The following is a 20434-nucleotide window of genomic DNA, read 5'->3' as shown; positions in this document are numbered from 1 at the left end:
GGATGGGATTAACAGTAGATTAAACATACAGAAGAAAGATCATTGAACTCAAAGACATAGCAACAAAAACTATCCAAAATGAAGCATAGAAAAAACAAGACTGGGAAAAAACTGTCCAGTGGGACAATATCAGACCATCTAATGCATGTGTAATTGAGAGTCCTAGAGAGGGCGTATAGAAAAAATATTATACAATAGCTGGAAATTTTCCAAATTTGATGAAAACGATAAAACTACAGATTGAAGAAGCTTATCCCCAAGCAGGATAAACACAAAGATGACCATATGAAGACACATGAAAATCAAATAGCTAAAAACCAGGGATGAAGAGAAGAACCTTTAAAGCAGCTAGAGGGGAAAAAGACTCATTACGTAAAAACAAATGAAGATAAGAATGATTAGAATTCGTATCAAAAACTATGCAGATCACCATATAATGGAATGAAATCTTTTAAAGTGTTTTAAAATTCCTACACCCAGCAAAAATATCTTTCAAAAATGAAGAGGAAATACTTTTAAGACCAAGCTTGCCCAACCTGCAGCCTGCAGGCTGTATGTGGCCCAGGATGGCTTTTGATGCTGCCCAACACAAATTCGTAAACTTTCGAAAAACATCATGAGTTTTTTTTGCAGTTTTTTTTTTTTCTTTGCTCATCAGCTATGGCTAGTGTTAGTGTATTTTACGTGCAGTCCAAGACAGTTCTTCTAGTGTGGCCCAGGGAAGCCAAAAGATTGAACACCTCTGTTTTAGACAATCCAGGGCTCTGAAACTGCACTACCAACAGACCTCCACTATGAGAATTGTTAAGGGAACTTCTCCAGGCAGAAGTATGAAAGTTTAGATCTACCCAGAAGACTTAAGAGATCTAGAAATGACAAATATGTGGGTAAATAGAAATGGCATTTTCTTTCTCATCTCTTAATTTCTTCAAAAGATAATGGAGTATTTAAAGTAAAAATAATAATACAGGCCGGGCACGGTGGCTCAAGCCTGTAATCCCTGCACTTTGGGAGGCCGAGACGGGTGGATCACGAGGTCAGGAGATCGAGACCATCCTGGCTAACATGGTGAAACCCCGTCTCTACTAAAAAATACAAAAAACTAGCTGGGGGCGGTGGCGGGCGCCTGTAGTCCCGGCTACTCGGGAGGCTGAGGCAGGAGAATGGCGTAAACCCGGGAGGCAGAGCTTGCAGTGAGCTGAGATCTGGCCACTGCACTCCAGCCTGGGCGACAGAGCGAGACTCCATCTCAAAAAAAATAAATAAATAAAAATAAATAAAATAAAATTAATAATAATACAGAATTTATAACACGTGGAAGTAAAATGTATGCTATCAATAGCACAAAGGGTGGGAGCAAAGAATTAGGAATATACTATATACTCTTGTGAGGTGTATATATTATATATGAAATGGTGTAATATTACTTGAAGATAAACTGTGATAAGTTAAAAAATGCGTAGAGTGAACTCTAGAGCAATCACCTGGAAAAAAAACACACAAAAAAACCAGGGGGTGTAACTAATAAACCAATGGTGGAGATAAAGTAGAATAAGAAAAAATATTCCACAAGAAGATGGGAGAGGAGGAAAAGGAACAAAGAACGGATGGGACAAAGATGAACTCTTGCAAGTTGAAGATATCTGTTTCAGAAAAATTTTAAAACATTTCTGGTCTTCTAGAATTAACATCTATTTATACTAAAACAATATCAAATCCCATTAAAATGGACTAAGTTATATTACTAATTAAATATCATTATCCATAAACACAGTTTGCTTTATTACTTATTCTCAAGTAATGGCTGTCTCCTTGCCAATTGCAACTCTTTTTTTTTTTGAGATGGAGTCTCACTGTCACCCAGGCTGGGGTGCAGTGGTGCAATCTCAGCTCACTGCAACCTCTGCTTCCCAGTTTCAAGCAATTCTCCCACCTTAGCCTCCTGAGTAGCTGGGACTACAGGTGTGCACCACCACGCCTAGCTAATTTTTTGTATTTTTAGTGGAGATGGGGTTTCACCATGTTGACCAGGCTGGTCTCGAACTCCTGACCTCAGGTGATCCGCCTGCCTTGGCCTCCCAAAGTGCTGGGATTACAGGCGTGAGCCACCATGCCTGACCCAATTGCAACTCTTTTATAGCTGTTCACTATGATACACTTAGACTGTGCTCACAGAGAGGGTGAATATAACACCGTGTATGTAATGGAACCTTTAATGCACGCACACACAGACTTCAGACAGAATAGTAAAAACGGAAGAATTCAGTGAACACCAGTCAGATGAGGCATGAGATTATCACAGGTGGAAACAAGCAAAATGCAGTTGTTATGTATGCCAAGTATCCAGCTTCCGAGACAACCACATGAGGGCTCTCTATCCTAGCACTGAATTGCTTGGGAGGCAAGAGAAATCCAAATTGATACTCAAAATGTGAGGAAACACCTCCTAAGCTGAAATACAGGTATTACATGAAACTCCTTATAAGAGTGAATTATTATAACCTGAAACTGAATGGGCATATCTCAGGACACAAATACATGGCAGCCAGTGATTTTGGGGGGGATAATATTTTATATTGCCGTATGAAACAGAAACATTAAACTTCTTTTAAACTGATCTTCGTCAACACAAATGTCAAAATTTATTTTGAAAATAGTGTGGGCATTGGACTGTAAAATTACTTTTGTAAGATGGCATGCTGGTTCATTTGTACATTTGTTGGGACAGTAATGAGAACCCTTGTGTTTTTACCAGCAGGCTTATTTCTGACAAAGTTGTTATTATTCTAAAACTGAAATTTCAAAAAGTTGTTTTTGGTTTTACCTTGATCTCAAAACCAAAGGCATTAGTCATTAAGTCACTTGTGGAATTTTATGAAACTAGTCAAAATTTGGTGTATCTCCTCAGAGTACTTTTTGGTGCCATTGTTAGAATAATACTTAATTTGGTGTTTCTTATGAAATAATTTAAATTTGACATCACTTATTATATCTGGAGAGTTGATCAAGTTATAAAAATAAAAAACAATTTAGCAATCTACAAAATTCCTTTAAATTAAGGCATGGGGTGCCTGTTTGAACTAATACAAAATGTATTTTGTTTCTTTGTAGGGAATTTACAATTGAAACTGAAGGGAAAACATTTCAGTTAACAAAAGACATGGTCAATGTGAAGAGATTCCAGAAAACACTATATGGTAAATTTGTAAAAATGATAAACAAAAAGTCACTGCTCCTTAAAGCTTTTGCTGTTGTTTGAGACAGGGTCTCGCTCTGTCACCCAGGCTGGAGTGCAGTGGCACAACCTCTGCCTCCTGGGCTGAAGCATTCCTCCTCCTGTCTCAGCCTCCCAATTAGCTGGGACTACAGGAGCACGGTACCATACCCAATGAATTTTTGTATTTTTTGTAGAGATGAGGTTTTTGCCACGTTGCCCAGGTTGGTCTTGAACTCCTAGGCTCAAGCAGTCCACCCGACTCGGCCTCCCAAAGTGCTGGGATTACAGGCATGAGCGGCCACGCCTAGCCCTCATTCCCTGTCTTTTTTGGCAAAATAACTTATTAAAAAGTCCTTTAGGGGCCAGATGCGGTGGCTCACGCCTGTAATTCCAACACTTTGGGAGGCCGAGAGCAGGTAGATCACGAGGTCAGGAGTTTGAGACCAGCCTGGCCAACATGGTGAAACCCCATCTCTACTAAAAATGCAAAAATTTTGCCGGGTGCAGTGGCTCACGCCTGTAATCCCAGCATTTTGGGAGGCTGAGGTGGGTGGATCACGAGGTCAGGAGATCGAGACCATCCTGGCTTACATGGTGAAACCCCATCTCTACTAAAAATACAAAAAAAATTAGCTGGGTGTGGCGCCGGGCACCTGTAATCCCAGCTACTCAGGAGGCTGAGGCAGGAGAACGGTGTGAACCTGGAAGGCGGAGCTTGCAGTGAGCTGAGATCATGCCACTGCACTCCAGCCTGGGCGACTGAGCAAGACGCCGTCTCAAAAACAAACAAACAAAAAATACAAAAATTAGCTGGGCGTGGAGGTGCGTGCCTGTAATCCCAGCTACTCGGGAGGTTGAGGCAGGTGAATCCCTTCAACCCGGGAGGCTTGCAGTAAGCCGAGATTGCGCCATTGTACTCTAGCCTGGGTGAACAGGCGAGACTCTGTCTCCAAAAAAAAAAAAAAAGCCATTTAGACCAGTGATGTTTCATGCTTTTTTAAAAGGTAAGAAGATGATTGTTTTTTTGTAGAACAAATTATGTGAATCAGGCAATGAGTAATTTGGAGCATATATGGAGGATGCTGAAGTTTATTTGTGGCTGAATTGAAATTCCTGGAAACAGAATAGTAGTGGGTGTTTGAGAAGCTACTGCCAGTGGAGAGAGTGAGCCTTTGTTCTTGGCCTGTCTTGTAGCCAGGCTTCTGTGAGCAGTGGTAGGAGTAAGCAGGGGCTTCTCCATCACGCTCTGGGGCTTTATAGCCACGATCCTGGCAGCTAGTTCAGAGCTGCACATCACCATTACTCAGATACCACAGAAGGATGGGGGAGGGGAATGCCTTGATCATGTTTCTAAAATATTACCCTTTATCGTAGACAAACAGGATCTCTTTTCCTCTACATGTGTGAGTTTTTGGTTCCAATGATCTCATTTCCCAAACAATATAAACTCTCCAAGGTTATGGCCAGTTATCTTAGACCTGGACAGTGCTTAGCAGTGCTTCTTCCTTTCTACATAATAAGTAATAATTATCAATGTATTTCCTGTGTATACCACGGGTGTTGTCTTACCCACAGGAAGAGCTGTAGGCCACTGTAAGATGTCTTTGATGGACTGCTGTTCTTTGAGCAAACTCTTCCCTAAGGGTGTCCTGACCCCAGAACATTGGTAATACAATGCCAGTAATGGGGTTCTGAACAAGTTCTCATCAAGATAACAAGCTAAAAAGTTAAAGAAACACAAACCGTGTAATACTTTTTGCGTGTAGGAATTGTTTTTGTGAATTTTGCCAGCTGTGTTAGATTTTAAATTCTAGCAAATTCTTATTAAAAGCCTTAGATTTTTTGTGCTTTCTGGGTAGCCAAGGCAGGTGATAGAGACAAAGTGTAGCTGCTGCTATTCGTAGTTTGCCAACTGGTGAAGAAACATTCTGGTAACTCAGGTTTCGTTTTTACACAGTATAAACAGAATTTGGTGAAAGATTTTTTCACTCCAACTTTCTCTTCGAAGGCATGTTGCCTATTAGCAAATAGTTTTTAGGTATCTTCTGGTTTCTTTGTTCTGATATACAGAGATAAAAAATCCATCTAGAATAGAGATATTTTTAGTGCTAAGAATTTTTTTTTTTTTTTTGAGACCAAGTCTCACCCTTGTTTTCCAGGTTGGAGTGCAGTGGCACGATCTTGGCTTACTGCAACCTCCGCCTCCGGGGTTCAAGCGATTCTGCTGCCTCAGCCTCCCGAGTAGCTGGAATTACAGGCACCTGCCACCACACCCGGCTAATTTTTGTATTTTTAGTAGAGACGGGGTTTCACCACGTTGGCCAGGCTGGTCTCGAACTCCTGACCTCAGATGATCCACCCACCTCGGCCTCCCAAAATGCTGGGATTACAGGTGTGAGCACCGTGCCCAGTGAATTGTTTAGAGAGAATCTGAAATGCATTATGTGGTATTTGAGAGAATGTTATTGAATTTCTCTCTCTCTCACAGTGGAAGAAGTTGTTCCGAATGTAATTGAACCCTCCTTCGGCCTGGGTAGGATCATGTATACGGTATTTGAACATACATTCCATGTACGAGAAGGAGATGAACAGAGAACAGTAAGTTATCATGTAGTGTGCTGTTATAGTGTCAGATAATAAAAATGTTCTGAATTACATTGTGAAGTACATTAATAAGACTCTAGAATGATCAATTAGTTATTACTATTGTCTACTAGTGCTGTTAACATTCATCTTTGCTTAAGTTTTTATAGACAAACCACTTTCCTGTGTTATCTTATTTGAGCTTTAGGTTATTCTAGAAGCTATTGTTTTAGTTGCCTGGTGCTCTCTATTCTGAGACTGAACCAATTACTTTGGGGAACAATCTACATTATGTCAGTGGAAGGAATGGCACTTTCTGGATATGCTGTGTTTTCAGAAATTTGGGAAGGATGAGATGACTCATAGAATTTAGCCAGACCACTAAGCTGTATCTATAGTCTGGTAAAGTATCAAAGGGAACCTCCTCAAACTGCATAAAATTGTCTGGGGTACTTTTGGGATAAAGATGTGAATTCCTAGGTTCTACTCTGGAGATGCTGATTCACTAGGCCTAAGACCCAGGGATGTGGGTGTTTTTTTAATAATAAGAACCCTGGGTGATTTCACTGTGAAAGCTTGACAGATCATAAATGGGATAATAGTTATCTGGGGTATAGCCTTTCCTAGCATTCAAGTATTGCTGAAGATAGAAGATTGTAAGAAGTCTTCATCAGCTCCCACGAATTTTCTTTTGGTTCTGATGCTTCTGAATCACTGCTCCTTGCCTTCTTCCTCTCTATCTCCTTGCCTTCTTCCTCTCTATCTCCTTGCCTTCTTCCTCTCTATCTCCTTGCCTTACTTCACCATTTTTACCTCGCCTCTGCCTGCAGAAGTTACACTCCTGGTCAGATTGCTAGGAAAGCCAACCAGAAGAATGGCTAAAAAGGAGAGGTTGTATATGTTAGGTTAATTGAAAGAAACAGCGTCATCCACTTGGCCATTCTAAAGCTTGAGTGTATGTAACGTTAGACATCAACCCTGTGGTTCTTTCTGGGACATTTAACCTTGAAGGATGAACTAGTACATTCTCGGCAGCAGTACTTCAGTCTGACACACTATTGTAATACATAGCTAATAAAGTTAGTAGTGTACTCTCTGCCCTAACGTTGCATCTTCATTTCCCAACCTTGAAGAAGCAGCCCTATTCATTCAACAGATTGTAAGAACCTGGGCTAGGCCCCAGGTACGCAAACATAAGGCTTGGTTCTTTTTGAGAAATGATGACAAACATAACTGCGTGTGTTCTTTTTAGATGTCAAGTCTGCTTCAAGCTTTTTCTGCTTATTTTTCTAATAAAAAGGTTTTAGAAAATCTTTTAGCTGTTCCTTTGAATCTAACAATATTAATATAACTACAGCTTTAATAGAAATTTCGTAAGGGCTAAACAAGAATAAATTAGTCACAGTGTTTTATGAATTGCATGAATTCCCATGATGAAGAGAAATTTGATTAGGCTGTGGGAAGCCAAAAATGCTTCTAAATTGTTAGCACCTAGTTCCTCAATCTATTTACCTATAAATTTAGTTGAAAAACATTGCTAGTGAAATTCTAAAAATTATTTTTCTATAAAGTCAGGTCCCTATTACTGTCTCATATTAAATAGAAATATCACAAGATGGAGGAAGGGAATATAATTCTGAACCTTCTGTGATGTGAGCAGCAATGTTGGTGGAATACAGGCCTTACTTAGAGTGGGATATTCATTGCTTGGCATTAAAGGTTAATTGAACTTTGGGTAAGAGGCTAAACTGGAATCTGTGTCATTCATTATTTTTATGGGACAAATTTATTCTGTGTTTTTGCCTTCAAGTGAACCTTTTGTACAAGTATTAAGAACTGCCTTCAGTTCCCATTTCCAACCCAAAGTGGTAGATTGGTTTGCCTTCCACAGAATATTTTTATTTTGTTTTTTTTTTTGTTGTTTTTTTTTTTTTTTTTTGGTCTCGCTTTGTTGCTCAGCTGGAGTGCAGTGGCATGATCTCAGCTGACTACAGCCTCAAACTTCTGGGCTCAAGCAATCCTCCTGCTTCAGCCTCCCGAGTAGCTGGGACCACAGGTGCGCCTCACAATGCCTAGCTAATTTTTTAGTTTTTGTAGAGATGGGGTCTTGCCATGTTGCCCTGGCTGGTCTTGAATTCCTGGGCTCAAGCATTTCTTCTGCCTCAGCTTCCCAAAGTGCTGGGGTTACAGGCAGGAGCCACTGTGCCCAGCCTTATTTTTGCTTTCTTTGATTTCTGAGTTACTCAGAAACTATTTCAGGGCAGTTTAAGAAGGCTGTATGTACTTTTTAGTGTAGGTATATGGAGCATCTTTTTTGTTTTGTACTATTTCTTTTGGACCTATGTTTGTGAGCTAATTAAACTTTTCTGTTTCACTGGGTCACTAAGGCTCATAGGTTCTTTTCTTAAAAGACAGAATTGGCCGGGCGCGGTGGCTCAAGCCTGTAATCCCAGCACTTTGGGAGGCCGAGACGGGCGGATCACGAGGTCAGGAGATCGAGACCATCCTGGCTAACACGGTGAAACCCCGTCTCTACTAAAAATACAAGAAAATTAGCTGAGTGAGGTGGCGGGCGCCTATAGTCCCAGCTACTCGGGAGGCTGAGGCAGGAGAATGGCGTGAACCCGGGGAGGCGGAGCTTGCAGTGAGCCGAGATCGCGCCACTGCACTCCAGCCTGGGGCACAGAGCAAGACTCCGTCTCAAAAAAAAAAAAAAAAAAAAAAAGACAGAATAGGCTTTTGGTTTGGGGCACTGCCACTTGTTTGATGATTTAGGTAGTCTCCACAGAAAAACTGTCTTTTATGTGGGACTAAAAATTACCGTCTTTTATATGTAGTAGCTTTCAGAATGCTTTCACATCATTTGACTTTTTTAGTAACAGGCTTGTGAAGCAAGCAGAGCAGGTGGTGGAGACCTGCTTTTTAGATGGAGAAACTAAGGTTTAGAAAGAGAGCTCATGAGTTGGCCCAAATCTGGAGCTGAAACCAGGTGTTTCTGATGCTGGTTCTCCTGCTTCTCTTTTGCCACACTGCTTTTCGTGTCATGTTTTCTGGCATTTGGGTAATGATGTTATGCTTGAACACTTGCTGAATATTAACCTCTTTTGGTTTGGGGTATTAGCATTTAGATATTTACAAATTAACATATTTGGATTTTTTTCTTTTTAAATCATCCAGTTCTTCAGTTTCCCGGCTGTAGTCGCTCCATTCAAATGTTCCGTCCTCCCACTGAGCCAAAACCAGGAGTTCATGCCATTTGTCAAGGAATTATGTAAGCAAATTCAATTGGGTAAACTCCATGGGAACACCATCAGGAGACTGAATCTTAGGAAATGTATCGTTTATTTCAATAAAAATAGAGATTGAATAAAGAATATAAATGATTTTATAAAGAGTACATGATTTTAGCCTGTACTCTTATTTCTAAGAGAGAGGGTATGCTTGCTCAGATGTTTTATTCTGGCATTTGAGTGAGTCAAGGTAGGACCCAAGAGTCAGATTTAAAAATTATTTCCTTCTCATACTGACGTTGGTGCTCAGTTCATCGAGGGAACCCAAGTGGAGGGTAGCAACCCTAGTGGATCTACAGCTACAGAATCCACTGCCCTGAAAGGAATCCTAGTGGTCATCTGGCACATCCCACTTATTTCAGAGTTGGGAAGTGGGGAGAGTCCATTGACCTGCTCAGAGCCATAAAAATGGAGGTGGTGGAGTCAGGACTCACCTTCTGGCCTTGGCTCTTGGTCCTATATTTGTTCCCCCTATAGCTGTATCAGATGGAGGTATGCGTGAAGATTTGGATTCTCGCAAGGGATTTATTAAACTTTAGGGATGTTTCTTTGTGTTGCAACTCAACTTGTTGCTGTCTTGTCTTGGTCCCTTTTATAAGTCTGAGCTTGTAAGAAGACAGTAGTTAGGTAACATTGGGCTTAACTCCATTGTTCTATTTTTAATTTACTTTGTTTATTTTGGATAGCGGAAGCCCTCACCAGGCACGGAGTGTCTCACAAGGTAGACGATTCCTCTGGGTCAATTGGAAGGCGCTACGCCAGGACTGATGAGATTGGCGTGGCTTTTGGTGTCACCATTGACTTTGACACAGTGAACAAGACCCCCCACACAGCAACTCTGAGGGACCGTGACTCAATGCGGCAGATAAGAGCAGAGGTATCTGGCCTTCTCTTTGGCATTTTTAGCCTTAGAAATGTGTACTGCTTCTTACTGATTTGTATTGGATTTTGATGTGTATATGCTCCCTTTCCTTTTTTTTTTTCTTTTTAATTTTAATGAACGGCTTCTATCAGACAGAGCCCAGATTCTCAAGTCCCCCTGGTTTAATTATGAAAATATCCATTAGCACTTCTCTAATATTTTATAACCATTTGTATTGCTCTGGGCTCATTCTCCAGCAGTTTGCTTTTATACTTGTTTGTTTATTGGGCAAGAGAAATATGATCCCAATAATTTGTTGCCATAGTTTTATTGGTAGGCTTTTGAGGGGTTAGACATTTTAATTTTTTATTTTTACAGACACGTATACATGTGTATGTATAAACTTTTCCGTGTTCAGATATTCAAAACAGTGAATGATGTTTCAGTAATTTTGGTCAATAGGAAGGCAGTAATGGAGATGGTAGAAGCACAGAAGCGGAAGGATGGGTGGTAAGGGAAAGGAAAGAGTAGCTGCTCTAATTGACGTCTGCCTGCCTAATTTATCAACTTTGAGCACATATTTCAAGTGCCTGTTCCGTACTTAGCTTGATACAGATACTAATAGGGAAAACAGAAGCAAAAGACTGCTTTTTTTTTTTCTGAAGGAGTTTATAGTCTAATCCAGAAGTCGTGAATTTCTAACTTGACTTTTTAGAGACCATCTGGCTACTCTGGACTTGTGTACCCATCTGGGTGTGGTTCTCAAAAGTGTAGTCCCTAGACCAGCAGCATCAGTGTCACCTGGAAATGTGTGAGATAAGCAAAACCTCCCCAGACCTACTACATCATAAACTGGGGATGGAGAGGCAGAGGGGGCAGGCAAAACTTTTTTAGTTTTAACGAGACCTCCAGATGATTCTGACGTGCACTCGAGTTTGAGAACCATTGCTATGTGGCAGCCAGTGTTTGATTTTGGCTGAGGAACAGTGGCCTCCTTTGTCAGAGCTCTCCAGTTTGCCAGTCTTATGTAACTCCCTCACACGAGTTACTTGACTGACTCCTGTTTGTTCTAATAGTTAAATTTAATACACATGAAGTAAAGGACATGGAGATTTAGAAAAGTTAGGAAAGGCTTTGTGGCAGAATTGAGTTGTCTGAGGGAACTGGTGGGCATTGTGGGCTAGAAGAAGAACATGAACCCATGCCCAGCATGACATTGTTTGGCTCTGTGTAAGGTTTCCTGAGTTCAGGATAAATCTTCTTCTTAAAAATCTGAACAAGTTGGTTGATACTTGGCTTTTCTCTCCTTGTCTCTAGGTCTCTGAGCTGCCCAGCATAGTCCGAGACCTAGCCAATGGCAGCATCACATGGGCCGATGTGGAGGCCAGGTATCCTCTGTTTGAAGGGCAAGAGACTGGTAAAAAAGAGACAATCGAGGAATGAAGACAATTTTGACAACTTTTGACCACTTGCGCTGAAAAACAAAACAAAACAAAACAAAAAACTCTTATCATGTCCACTTTACAAAAGAAAACAGCATTGTGATTACTCCCAGGGACTGTATTTTATCTTCAGTGGCTGCCTGATTTCACCCCCACAATTAAAGTTGAAGGAATCCTGAACAAACTTGTGATCTATTTGCTCGTGTTTTTACATTTTCAGCAAGGCTGTTTCTCCCACGTTTGGGTAGACATTCTCATGGCTTAATGTTAAACACAGTTAACACTTTTAAAAAAATTAACAGCTTTATTGGGATATAATTTACATACCATGAAAATAACCTATTTTAAGTGTAGAGTTCAGCGATGTTTAGTATATTTACAGAGTTGTGCAACCACCACCACAAACCAATTTTAGAACATTTCCATCACTCCAAAAGAAGTCTCATGCTCATTTACCTGACTCCCATTCTAACCTCAGCCCAGGCAACCACTCCTCTACTTTCTGTCTATTGATTTACCTTTTCTATTCTTTATCTTTTTCTGAGAAAATGATGCATCGTGCAGATACTGTGACAACAGTCTCCAAGCAGATGAAATGACTTCTGGGAAAGACTGAGGCGAGGATGGGGTGGCAGGGGTGGTGCAATGGAGGAGGCAGAGTGCTGGGGTGGAGCTTTAGGACTGCTAACCCCACTGCAGATTCTCCAGGAGGGGAGGGCCTTGACAGATTTGCCTTCTATCTTAAGGCATGCTTGTACTCAGCTCCACTGGTAACCTGAAATCATTAAGCTCCTGATGCTAGGGGAACCCATCTGTCTCGTCTGATTTAGCAATTCCTGACTATCACACTGTCTTGATTCTAGGCTAGTAGTTTTTGGCTCAGGTTTTAAGGTGCTTTACTTCTTTTATGTTTTTGTATAGAAAACTCAGAAGACTATGCTTATTTGTAAGGGAAAAATTCAAGGTTGTGTGAACTTGAGCAGCTATTTATTTCCAGAGCTACTACCGTGTCTAGTGTCCCCACTTCCTCCCCTGCAGTATTGGATAGAGGAGTGGTGGTCTCCAGTGTGCCCTTTTGTCTCTGGTGTGAAGAACAATTGAAGTTGTGATTTCTTAGATGTAAAGTAGGAATCTCCCAGGGATTTCCCTCATTTGTATCTGATCTCCAGTGGTGCCTACTGCAGTGCTGTACATAGTAGGTCTTCAATAAATAGTCTTTGGATGAGTCTTGAATTTTTGAACAGACTTCTTTTTTGAACAAACCTCTTTGGAAGGAAAGCTTTACACTGAAGCTTATTTCTCTTCTGTCTCATACTTTTATGAGCTTTCATTATTAAATTAGAAGGAGCCAGATTTTAAATGAACTGAGTTTTCATTTTCTAGAAAATGAAATCCCATTTTCTAGGGATTTCTCTCACTTCAAATTCCATATAATATAGCTTGTAACTGGGCATATGTTCTAGCAGCTTTACATTGGCAGGGGGCTGCCCTAACTTTGCATTTATTTACTTCCTTTTACAGCAGGTACCTCCGTAGTCAAACAGTCACCACAGCCTCAGACATTGGTTTAAGCTCATTAATAGGGAAAGATACATTAAATACACAGTGAGATTTGCCTATCAGATTGGTGCCAAAGTAGTTGCGGTTTTTGCCATTAAAAGTAATGACAGGCTGGGCGCGTTGGTTCACGCCTGTAATCCCAGCGCTTTGGGAGGCCAAGGAGGGTGTATCATCTGAGGTCAGGAGTTCGAGACTATCCTGGCCAACACGGTGAAACCCCTCTACTAAAAATATAAAAATCAGCTGGGGGTGGTGGCACATTCCTGTACTCCCAACTACAAGGGAAGCTGAGGCAGGAGAATCACTTGAACCCGGGAGGCGGAGGTTGCAGTCCGCCAAGATCATGCCACTGCACTCCAGTCTGGGCCCAGAGTGAGACTCCATCTAAAATAAATAAATAAATAAATAAAAATAGTGACAAAACCTGCAATTACTTTTGTGCCAACCTAATACTTTGGATCATAAAGGAATTGGAACCAAACCTCTCTTCCTTTTTCATTGACGAATACATTTGTCGTGAGGTAGAGGCTGGATATTGAATCTGCAAGCCCTCTTTTGTTCCTTCCCCTGGGTAGCAGTGTGTGATTTCTCCTGGAACACCTGCTCTAAAGCGGGTCTCTCAAGTGACTGATACCTGAGTGAGGGAGACGGGCCAGCAGCAGAGCTCTCTGGTTCTGTCTGTACCATATTTGCTTGACTTTAAGCACAAGAGGTTGAAGTGCTGTTTTCTAAATTGAGAGACTCTTTACACACGAGTTTGCGTATGCATATGCACACACTTCTGTTCAAGCCCAATGTGTATTTAAAGCATGGGTCTTTCTGGCTTAATGCTCTCTGAGGCCTTTTAATTTATTTATATACCTGTATTTACCAGACTGTGGGCTAAACAAGAGCGAGATAAATAGCATTGTATCTCGGAGAAGTTACTCCTGTTTATTACCTCTCCCAAAAATAGTGATGGGGGAAGGTCAGATTCTAGCTAATTTCCATGGACTGTTATGTAAGAACACAGGAATTAGGTTTTTAATACTTAGGTTGGAATTCGGGGCATTCAGTCAAATGCAACGTGGAGTTACTTCTAGAGAGGCTGTCAGTGCCTGGCTTCTGCAGGAGTCCACCACCTTAATGTTGCTCAACAGCTCATAACAGCAAAATAGTGACTATAGATGGTGTTCTAGAAAAGAAATTCATCACCAAGTCTAAAGAACATGGAAATGATCTTACTGTTTTCACGAGCTGGTACTAGAGATGTCAGACATCTCAAGTTCTTTGTGATAAGAACTTGCAAAATCATTGTTTTCATTATAAGTCACATGAAATACATTCATTCTAGACCTTTATTTACTACTGCCTTAACCAGTGTAATTGCAGGGTAATAGCAGCAACTGTCTTAGTCAGTGGAGTCTATTCCTTGAGAGGGCTGGATGCCCTAGAGGTAAACCCAAATTATCTCTGGTTATAGTTGCCCTGAAATGAACCTTCTTTCCCAAAGAAAAATGATTACCTGTATCTCTTGGGCTGGGCTAGGATGGAGAGGCTTTGAGAGCATTGCTTGCACCGGCATCTTTGCTGATAGTCTGACAATGTTTAAGGCAGGTGTTTGTGGCATTTGGCCAACACCAAAGTGAAATTTAGTTGAAGATTCAGTAAGTAAGTGGATGACTAATTTTGCTGTGCCTCAACGTTCACGTGTTGTTGCCTTTTGAATAATTCTTGGTTATTGAGCTGCCTCTAAGCAGTAATTGTGTTAAGGCCGTGTGGATGTCTGGAGGAATGTCTCCTCTAGAAATTGGGATGTGATTTGGGAGTATCACCACAGGTTGCCTGAGAGGCACAGCCTGCAGCTTCACGCTCCTGGCTAAGAGCCACTTCACTCTTGCTGCTGACATGCACCCCTCTTGCTGGATGGGCTGTCTTCCTTGCATGTTGCAGGACACACCTTTGAAAATCTGTTGCCTCAGTAGAAGATGTTGGGGCAGTAGTTCTCAACCCTGGCTGCACATTAAAGTCACTTGAGCTTTAAATACTCATGTCTGGGCTCCTCCTTAAACCAATTTAATGAGTTGAGGGTGGACATCGGTATGTTAAGTCCCTTAGGAGAAACACCACGACCACTGTTGGCACCTTGTGAACTTTCTAACCGTGTAAGAGGCTGGACCCGTTGCTCTCTCAAAAGGGGTTTCCTCTGAGAATATAAATTTGTGGGACATTGTTTCCAGTGAGACAATTAGAGAAGTAGATGTGAGGGTAGGAAAGTGAGCAGTAGGATTTCTGTTTTCCCGGGGAATTTTAGGGAACCTTATTCTTGCTGGATGAGGTTGGTGGTGCCAAAGAGCAGAGGGCTGCTGTGAGCTCTGGGCCGGAAATAAAGTAAGCTGGCTTCTTGTCCTGACTCTTCTAGTGTCTGACTCTTCTAGTGTCTGACTCTTCTAGTGTCTGACTCTTCTAGTGTCTGAACCTAATGGTAGTTTCAGGAGCTTGATGCTGGGAAGAGAGAGCCCTTCTCTCTTTGGGAGCCAAAGCTCTCTGCCCTCCTTTTTTTAATGTGCAAGACTTAGTGCAAAGTGAGCCTGCATAGAATTTGCCAGCCTATACCTGCATTTGTTGGATCTTAAAACTCAATCACCAATAATTAGCACAAAAGCAGTTATGCTAACTGAAACAATTTAGGCAAGTTAAAACCTTTTTTGGCTCCTCAAAACTCACTGTTCTGCATCTAAGCGTGAACTAATTGACAGTGAGATTAAGTACAATGAAATTGTGGGAGAGAAAAAAACCCACTGGCAAGCTTTAGAAAGTCTTTATTAATTTTTTTTTTTTTTAATTTGAGCCCAGATTTTCCATTTTTTTGTCCAGCCTGTCAACTCCACCTCCACCAGAATTGGGCCACTTCTCACCACCTTCATGGCCACCAGCTTGGGGCAAGCCGCCATCATCACCCATCTGGTTTATTGAAAAAGACTTGTCTGAACTCCCTGCTCGTGCCCTTGCCCCTTCATCAGCAGTTTTCCACCTGGCACCAGAATGATTGCATTGGTCCTCAGAACTCAGTGGCCTTTCTTGCCTTTCTTTCTTTCTCTTTCTTTCCTTTCCTTTCCCTTCCCTTCCCTTCCTTCCTTCCTTCCTTCCTTCCTTCCTTCCTTCCTTCCTTCCTTCCTTCCTTCCTTCCTTCCTTCCTTCCTTCCTTCCTTCCTTCTTCTTTCTTTCCTTTTCTTTTCTTTCTCCTTTCTTTCTCCTTTTCTTTCTCTCTTTCTTTCTTTCCTTTTCTTTTCTTTCTTTTACCCTTCCTTCCTTCCTTCTTTCCTTTTCCGTTCTTTTTCGTTCGTTCTTTTTTTTTTTTTTTTTTTTTTTTTTTTTGAGACGTTGTCGCCCAGGCTGGAGTGCAGTGGCTGGATCTCAGCTCACTGCAACTCCGCCTCCCGGGTTTACGCCATTCTCCTGGCTCAGCCTCCCGAGTAGCTGGGACTACAGGCGCCCACCACCTTGCCCGGCTAGTTTTTTGTATTTTTTTTTTTAGTAAGACGGGGTTTCACCGTGTTAGCCAGGATGGTCTCCATCTCCTGATCTTGTGATCCGCCCGTCTTGGCCTCCCAAAGTGCTGGGATTACACGCTTGAGCCACCGCGCCCGACCTGTTCTTTCTTTCCTTTTCTTTCTTTCAGATGGAGTCTTGCTCTGTTGCCCAGGCTGGAGCTCAGTGGCGCAATTTCAGCTCACTGCAACCTCCGCCTCCCTGGTTCAAGCAATTCTCCTGCCTCAACCTCCCGAGTAGCTAGGATTACAGGTGCCTGCCACTGCCCCCGGCTAATTTTTGTGTTTTTAGTAGAGATGGGGTTTCACCATGTTGGCCAGGCTGGTCTTGAACTCCTGACCTCAGGTGATCCACCCACCTCAGCCTCCCAAAGTGCTGTGATTACAGGTATGAGCCACCTTGCCAGTCCAGCTTTTCTTGTCCTGCAAGAATAACATGTGGATCTACACCCACTCCCCTGCCAACCACCCCCCATGCTGGCCCTTTTCCAGTGACCCCAGCATGCCCAGGACAGGACCTTAGTACTCAGTGATATTCTGCCTGCCCGCAGTGCTTCCTCCAAAGATGAGGTTCCCACAACCACTCCCTCATCTCTGGATGTCATTCAGTAGTCGCCTCAGGCCTTCCTCAGCTGCTTCATCTGAAGTTTCAACATGCTCTGCATCCCCCCCACAACCCCCACATTCAGACACATCCCTTTCATAATCACCTTCCTTGTTTTCTTTTTCCTCTTGAGCACTAAACACTTTAAAAGTATTTTACTTTTTTATTTTGTTTAATTTTTGGTCTCCCCATTAGAATGAAAGTTCCACGAGGACAAGGATTTGGGTCTGTTTCGTTCTTGGCTGTATCCTCAGTGCCTGGGGAAGTGCCTAGCACTTAGTAAGTCCTCAGTAAATATATGAATGACTTAATGAACGAATGAATCTTTCCCTGCAGGGCAGCTCTACATTCCGTATTTTGGTATAAAAATTGGCTTACTTAGAAATGGCTACTCTCACACTCAACTCACCCCTTGGCTCAAGCCCCAGGTCTGTACTCTGCAAAAGGCCTGCAGCCGCTGAATGCTCGGGCACGAAGGCAGGTTTCCAAACTTAGTAGAAGTGGTGCCCTTTTTAAAGGAAACAAGACCTCCAAAGCCTCTGTAGTACACCAGGAGTCCCCATTTTGAGAAATTTTAGCTAATGTTGTATACTTACTGTAAGACCATCTTCCATTTGACACTGAAAGAGAGGTAACTGGTAAGCATTTTTAAAGATTATCACTAAAATAAAAGTAAATTTAAAAATCTTTATAACACTGGTGGACTCTGAGAAGAGGTTCCATGCAGAGAAACTGTGAGACTTTAAGGTCTTTTAGAGACAAGAGTTCCTGGGCTGGTTGAGGCATCCTGAAAGGAACAGTGACACTGGGTAACTGGTATTGGCAATTCGGGGTTGGACCAGATGTGGCCCTGCCTTCGAACCCTTCACGACCTGACGGTGAGGTCTAACCTCACATACAGCGAGAGTGGCCACTGAGGAGGCTTGGCCCTGGGCCCCGAAAGGTGACATCGCCCCATGCAGTGGGGAGGTGGGTCCCGTGGGAGTCACGGCGAGCGCAGGGCCTCGTGAGCACTCCTGCAGCCTGCTCACATGTGGGTCCATGCCTCCCAACATGTGTTTCAGGGGGCCTGGGGTGGGGCATCTAAAACACAGCCAGGCCTGAGCACCACCAACTTAGGGAATTCTTGCTAGCCAAATTAGAGTGTTTTAATTTTATCTTGATGTTAGGGGCTTATAAACTTGGGTCTGTAGTTCCTTCAAGGATTTCTGTAGAGATGTCATGCTCTATTTATACCCATCTGTGTTTTTCTAGGGGAATGGATCTATCCCGTCTCCAGGGGGTCAGCTGCCCAAATGAAGTCCAGGTCTGATTGCAGGTCCTGGGGGCCTCTTTCCAGATGGAGCTCCTTTATGGGGAACCCCACCAGCATTGGCACCTCATTTCTTCAGATGCAAAGACCTTCACATTCAAGTCTGCAATGAAGGGGGGTGGGTGGCCCAGAATCTTTCAAACTGAAGGATGAGATGGATCTGGAGACACCAGGCTGGGGTGTTAATTTGTTTAGGAATTGGGGGCCTCCATGGAGCACATGTGGAAAGTCCCTGAATGGCCAGAGGGAGTATGGATTCCCTTGTAATTGCAGGTACAGCATTTGGGCCAAGCAGGAAGCACAGGGAAAAGAGGTGGCTGCACGATGGCTCATGGGCCCCCCACTGGCCTTCGCCAGAGAACACCAGACTAGAACACTGGGATTGAAGGAAGAAATAATGAGTTTTAGGATTTCTCCACCTTCCTGGGTGGAAGGGCCTCTGTGGGGTTCGTGATGCTTTATTGTTTATTTTGATTGGGCCTTAGAGAGCTAGAGGGGGCCTTATGTGGTGCTCTACAGAGCTAATTAAGAAGCACAATTAATTACTTTGTCATATTCACAGCAGAAGCTGAAGGACAGTTTTTTTCTGAAACTGGAATCATTAGCTCCTACTTGCCCCTGCTCAATCACTTGTCCACCAAGCAGACACTGAGACGGAACTCAGGACGTCACCTCGGAAAATCCCTTCTACTCAGGTTCTCCTTTCCAAAGCGCAGTAGCTAACGTTCAGAATTTCCTATGGATCTGGCTTTCATCATTCATTTATCCAAGCAGCGTCTGTGGACCCTGCTGTGTACACAGACAAATGTGGGGTTTAAGTAGAGTGATCATATAATTTATTGTCCAGACTAGGACTCATGAGAGTGAAAGGTATGCTATTAATTACACCAGGTCACAGGAATCATCCTGGACTAACGGGGGCAAACCATGTCTCATCCCAGCTTAGGGAACTGCGGAACTGCTGAAGGGCAGCCTGCGTCCTCTGCCAGTGGGAAGTCGAGGGCCATTGAGGCCTGGGGCCCCTTAGGGTGAGGTTAATCTGGAGACAACTGCAGGAGAGTCTGCAGGGTGTGACAGAGGCCCTCCCGCTCCCATCTGCTGTCACTCATGTGCAGTAGAGAAGAGGTGATGCCCTCTGTCTGGGACTGGCCTCTGGGCTCTAGTAAGGGTAGGGTATGGAGCCACAGACAGATTTCTCCCACTGTGCAAAGCCAACAGATCTCTGGGACTTCTTTGTGCCTTTGGTCATTCTTGTAGGTTAACCAGCTCTGGGTGGAACAAATAGGAAAGGCTGGTTTATTTAATGAATGTTTCTAGGGTTTCTCTTGAGTGCAGAACTCTTGCTGCGGGCCTAAGAAACAGCACATGCCCCCTGGAATGACCAGCCCAGCAGTGGAGTCTGCGGAGACTGCTGAAGGAGCCCCCAGAGGGGACACTTCCGACTAATGCATAGGATTTGCCGGGTGATGGTTCTGTGACGAGGGAGGCCTGCTACAGCGCTGTGTGGGAGAGCCTCGAGGCCTAAACAAACAAATCCCTAAGAGGAAAATCTGGCAGAAACTCAGTCAACACAGGGCAGTGATGCCCTCTGCCCATTCCTCCTGCTAATTAACATGTCTAAGTGGCACAGCCCCCTCAGGAAAATTAGTGGTACCTTCAAGGCAGAGCCTGGAAGCCATCTTGGGCATATTGATGAGTAGATTCACATGTTTTCTTTCTTTCTTTTCCTTTTTTTTTTTTTTTTTTTTTGAGACCGAACCCCACTCTGTCCCCTAGGCTGGAGTGCAGTGGTGTGATCTCAGCTCACTGCAACCTCCGCCTCCCGGGTTCAAGCGATTCTCTTGCCTCAGCCTCCCAAATACCTGGGATTACAGACGCGTGCCACCACACCTGGCTAATTTTTGTATTTGTAGTAGATATGGGGGTTTTACCATGTTGATCAGGCTGGTCTCGAACTCCTGACCTCAGGTGATCTGCCCACCACGGCCTCCCAAAGTGCTGGGATTACAGGCATGAGCCACCGCGCCCGGCGTC

The 20434-nt window shown here is 43.1% G+C and overlaps 1 protein-coding gene across 3 annotated transcripts in view; it reads left to right on the top strand.

Moving 5' to 3' along the window:
- GARS1 (glycyl-tRNA synthetase 1) overlaps window positions 1-11578 on the top strand; it is a 40429-nt gene extending 28851 nt beyond the window's left edge. For all 3 annotated transcript variants that reach the window (XM_065542158.2, XM_065542159.2, XM_074035295.1), the window contains 5 exons: window positions 3112-3197; window positions 5706-5815; window positions 8978-9071; window positions 9777-9967; window positions 11270-11578. In XM_065542158.2, coding sequence (XP_065398230.1) covers window positions 3112-3197; window positions 5706-5815; window positions 8978-9071; window positions 9777-9967; window positions 11270-11395 — 607 coding nt within the window. In that variant the 3' untranslated portion in view covers window positions 11396-11578. The remainder of the gene's footprint in view (window positions 1-3111; window positions 3198-5705; window positions 5816-8977; window positions 9072-9776; window positions 9968-11269) is intronic.
- The last annotated feature ends 8856 nt before the right edge of the window (window positions 11579-20434 follow it).

Source organism: Macaca fascicularis, chromosome 3 (genome assembly GCF_037993035.2).
Source record: "Macaca fascicularis isolate 582-1 chromosome 3, T2T-MFA8v1.1".
NCBI classification, from domain to species: domain Eukaryota; kingdom Metazoa; phylum Chordata; class Mammalia; order Primates; family Cercopithecidae; genus Macaca; species Macaca fascicularis.
This window is presented reverse-complemented; position numbering and strand designations above follow the sequence as displayed.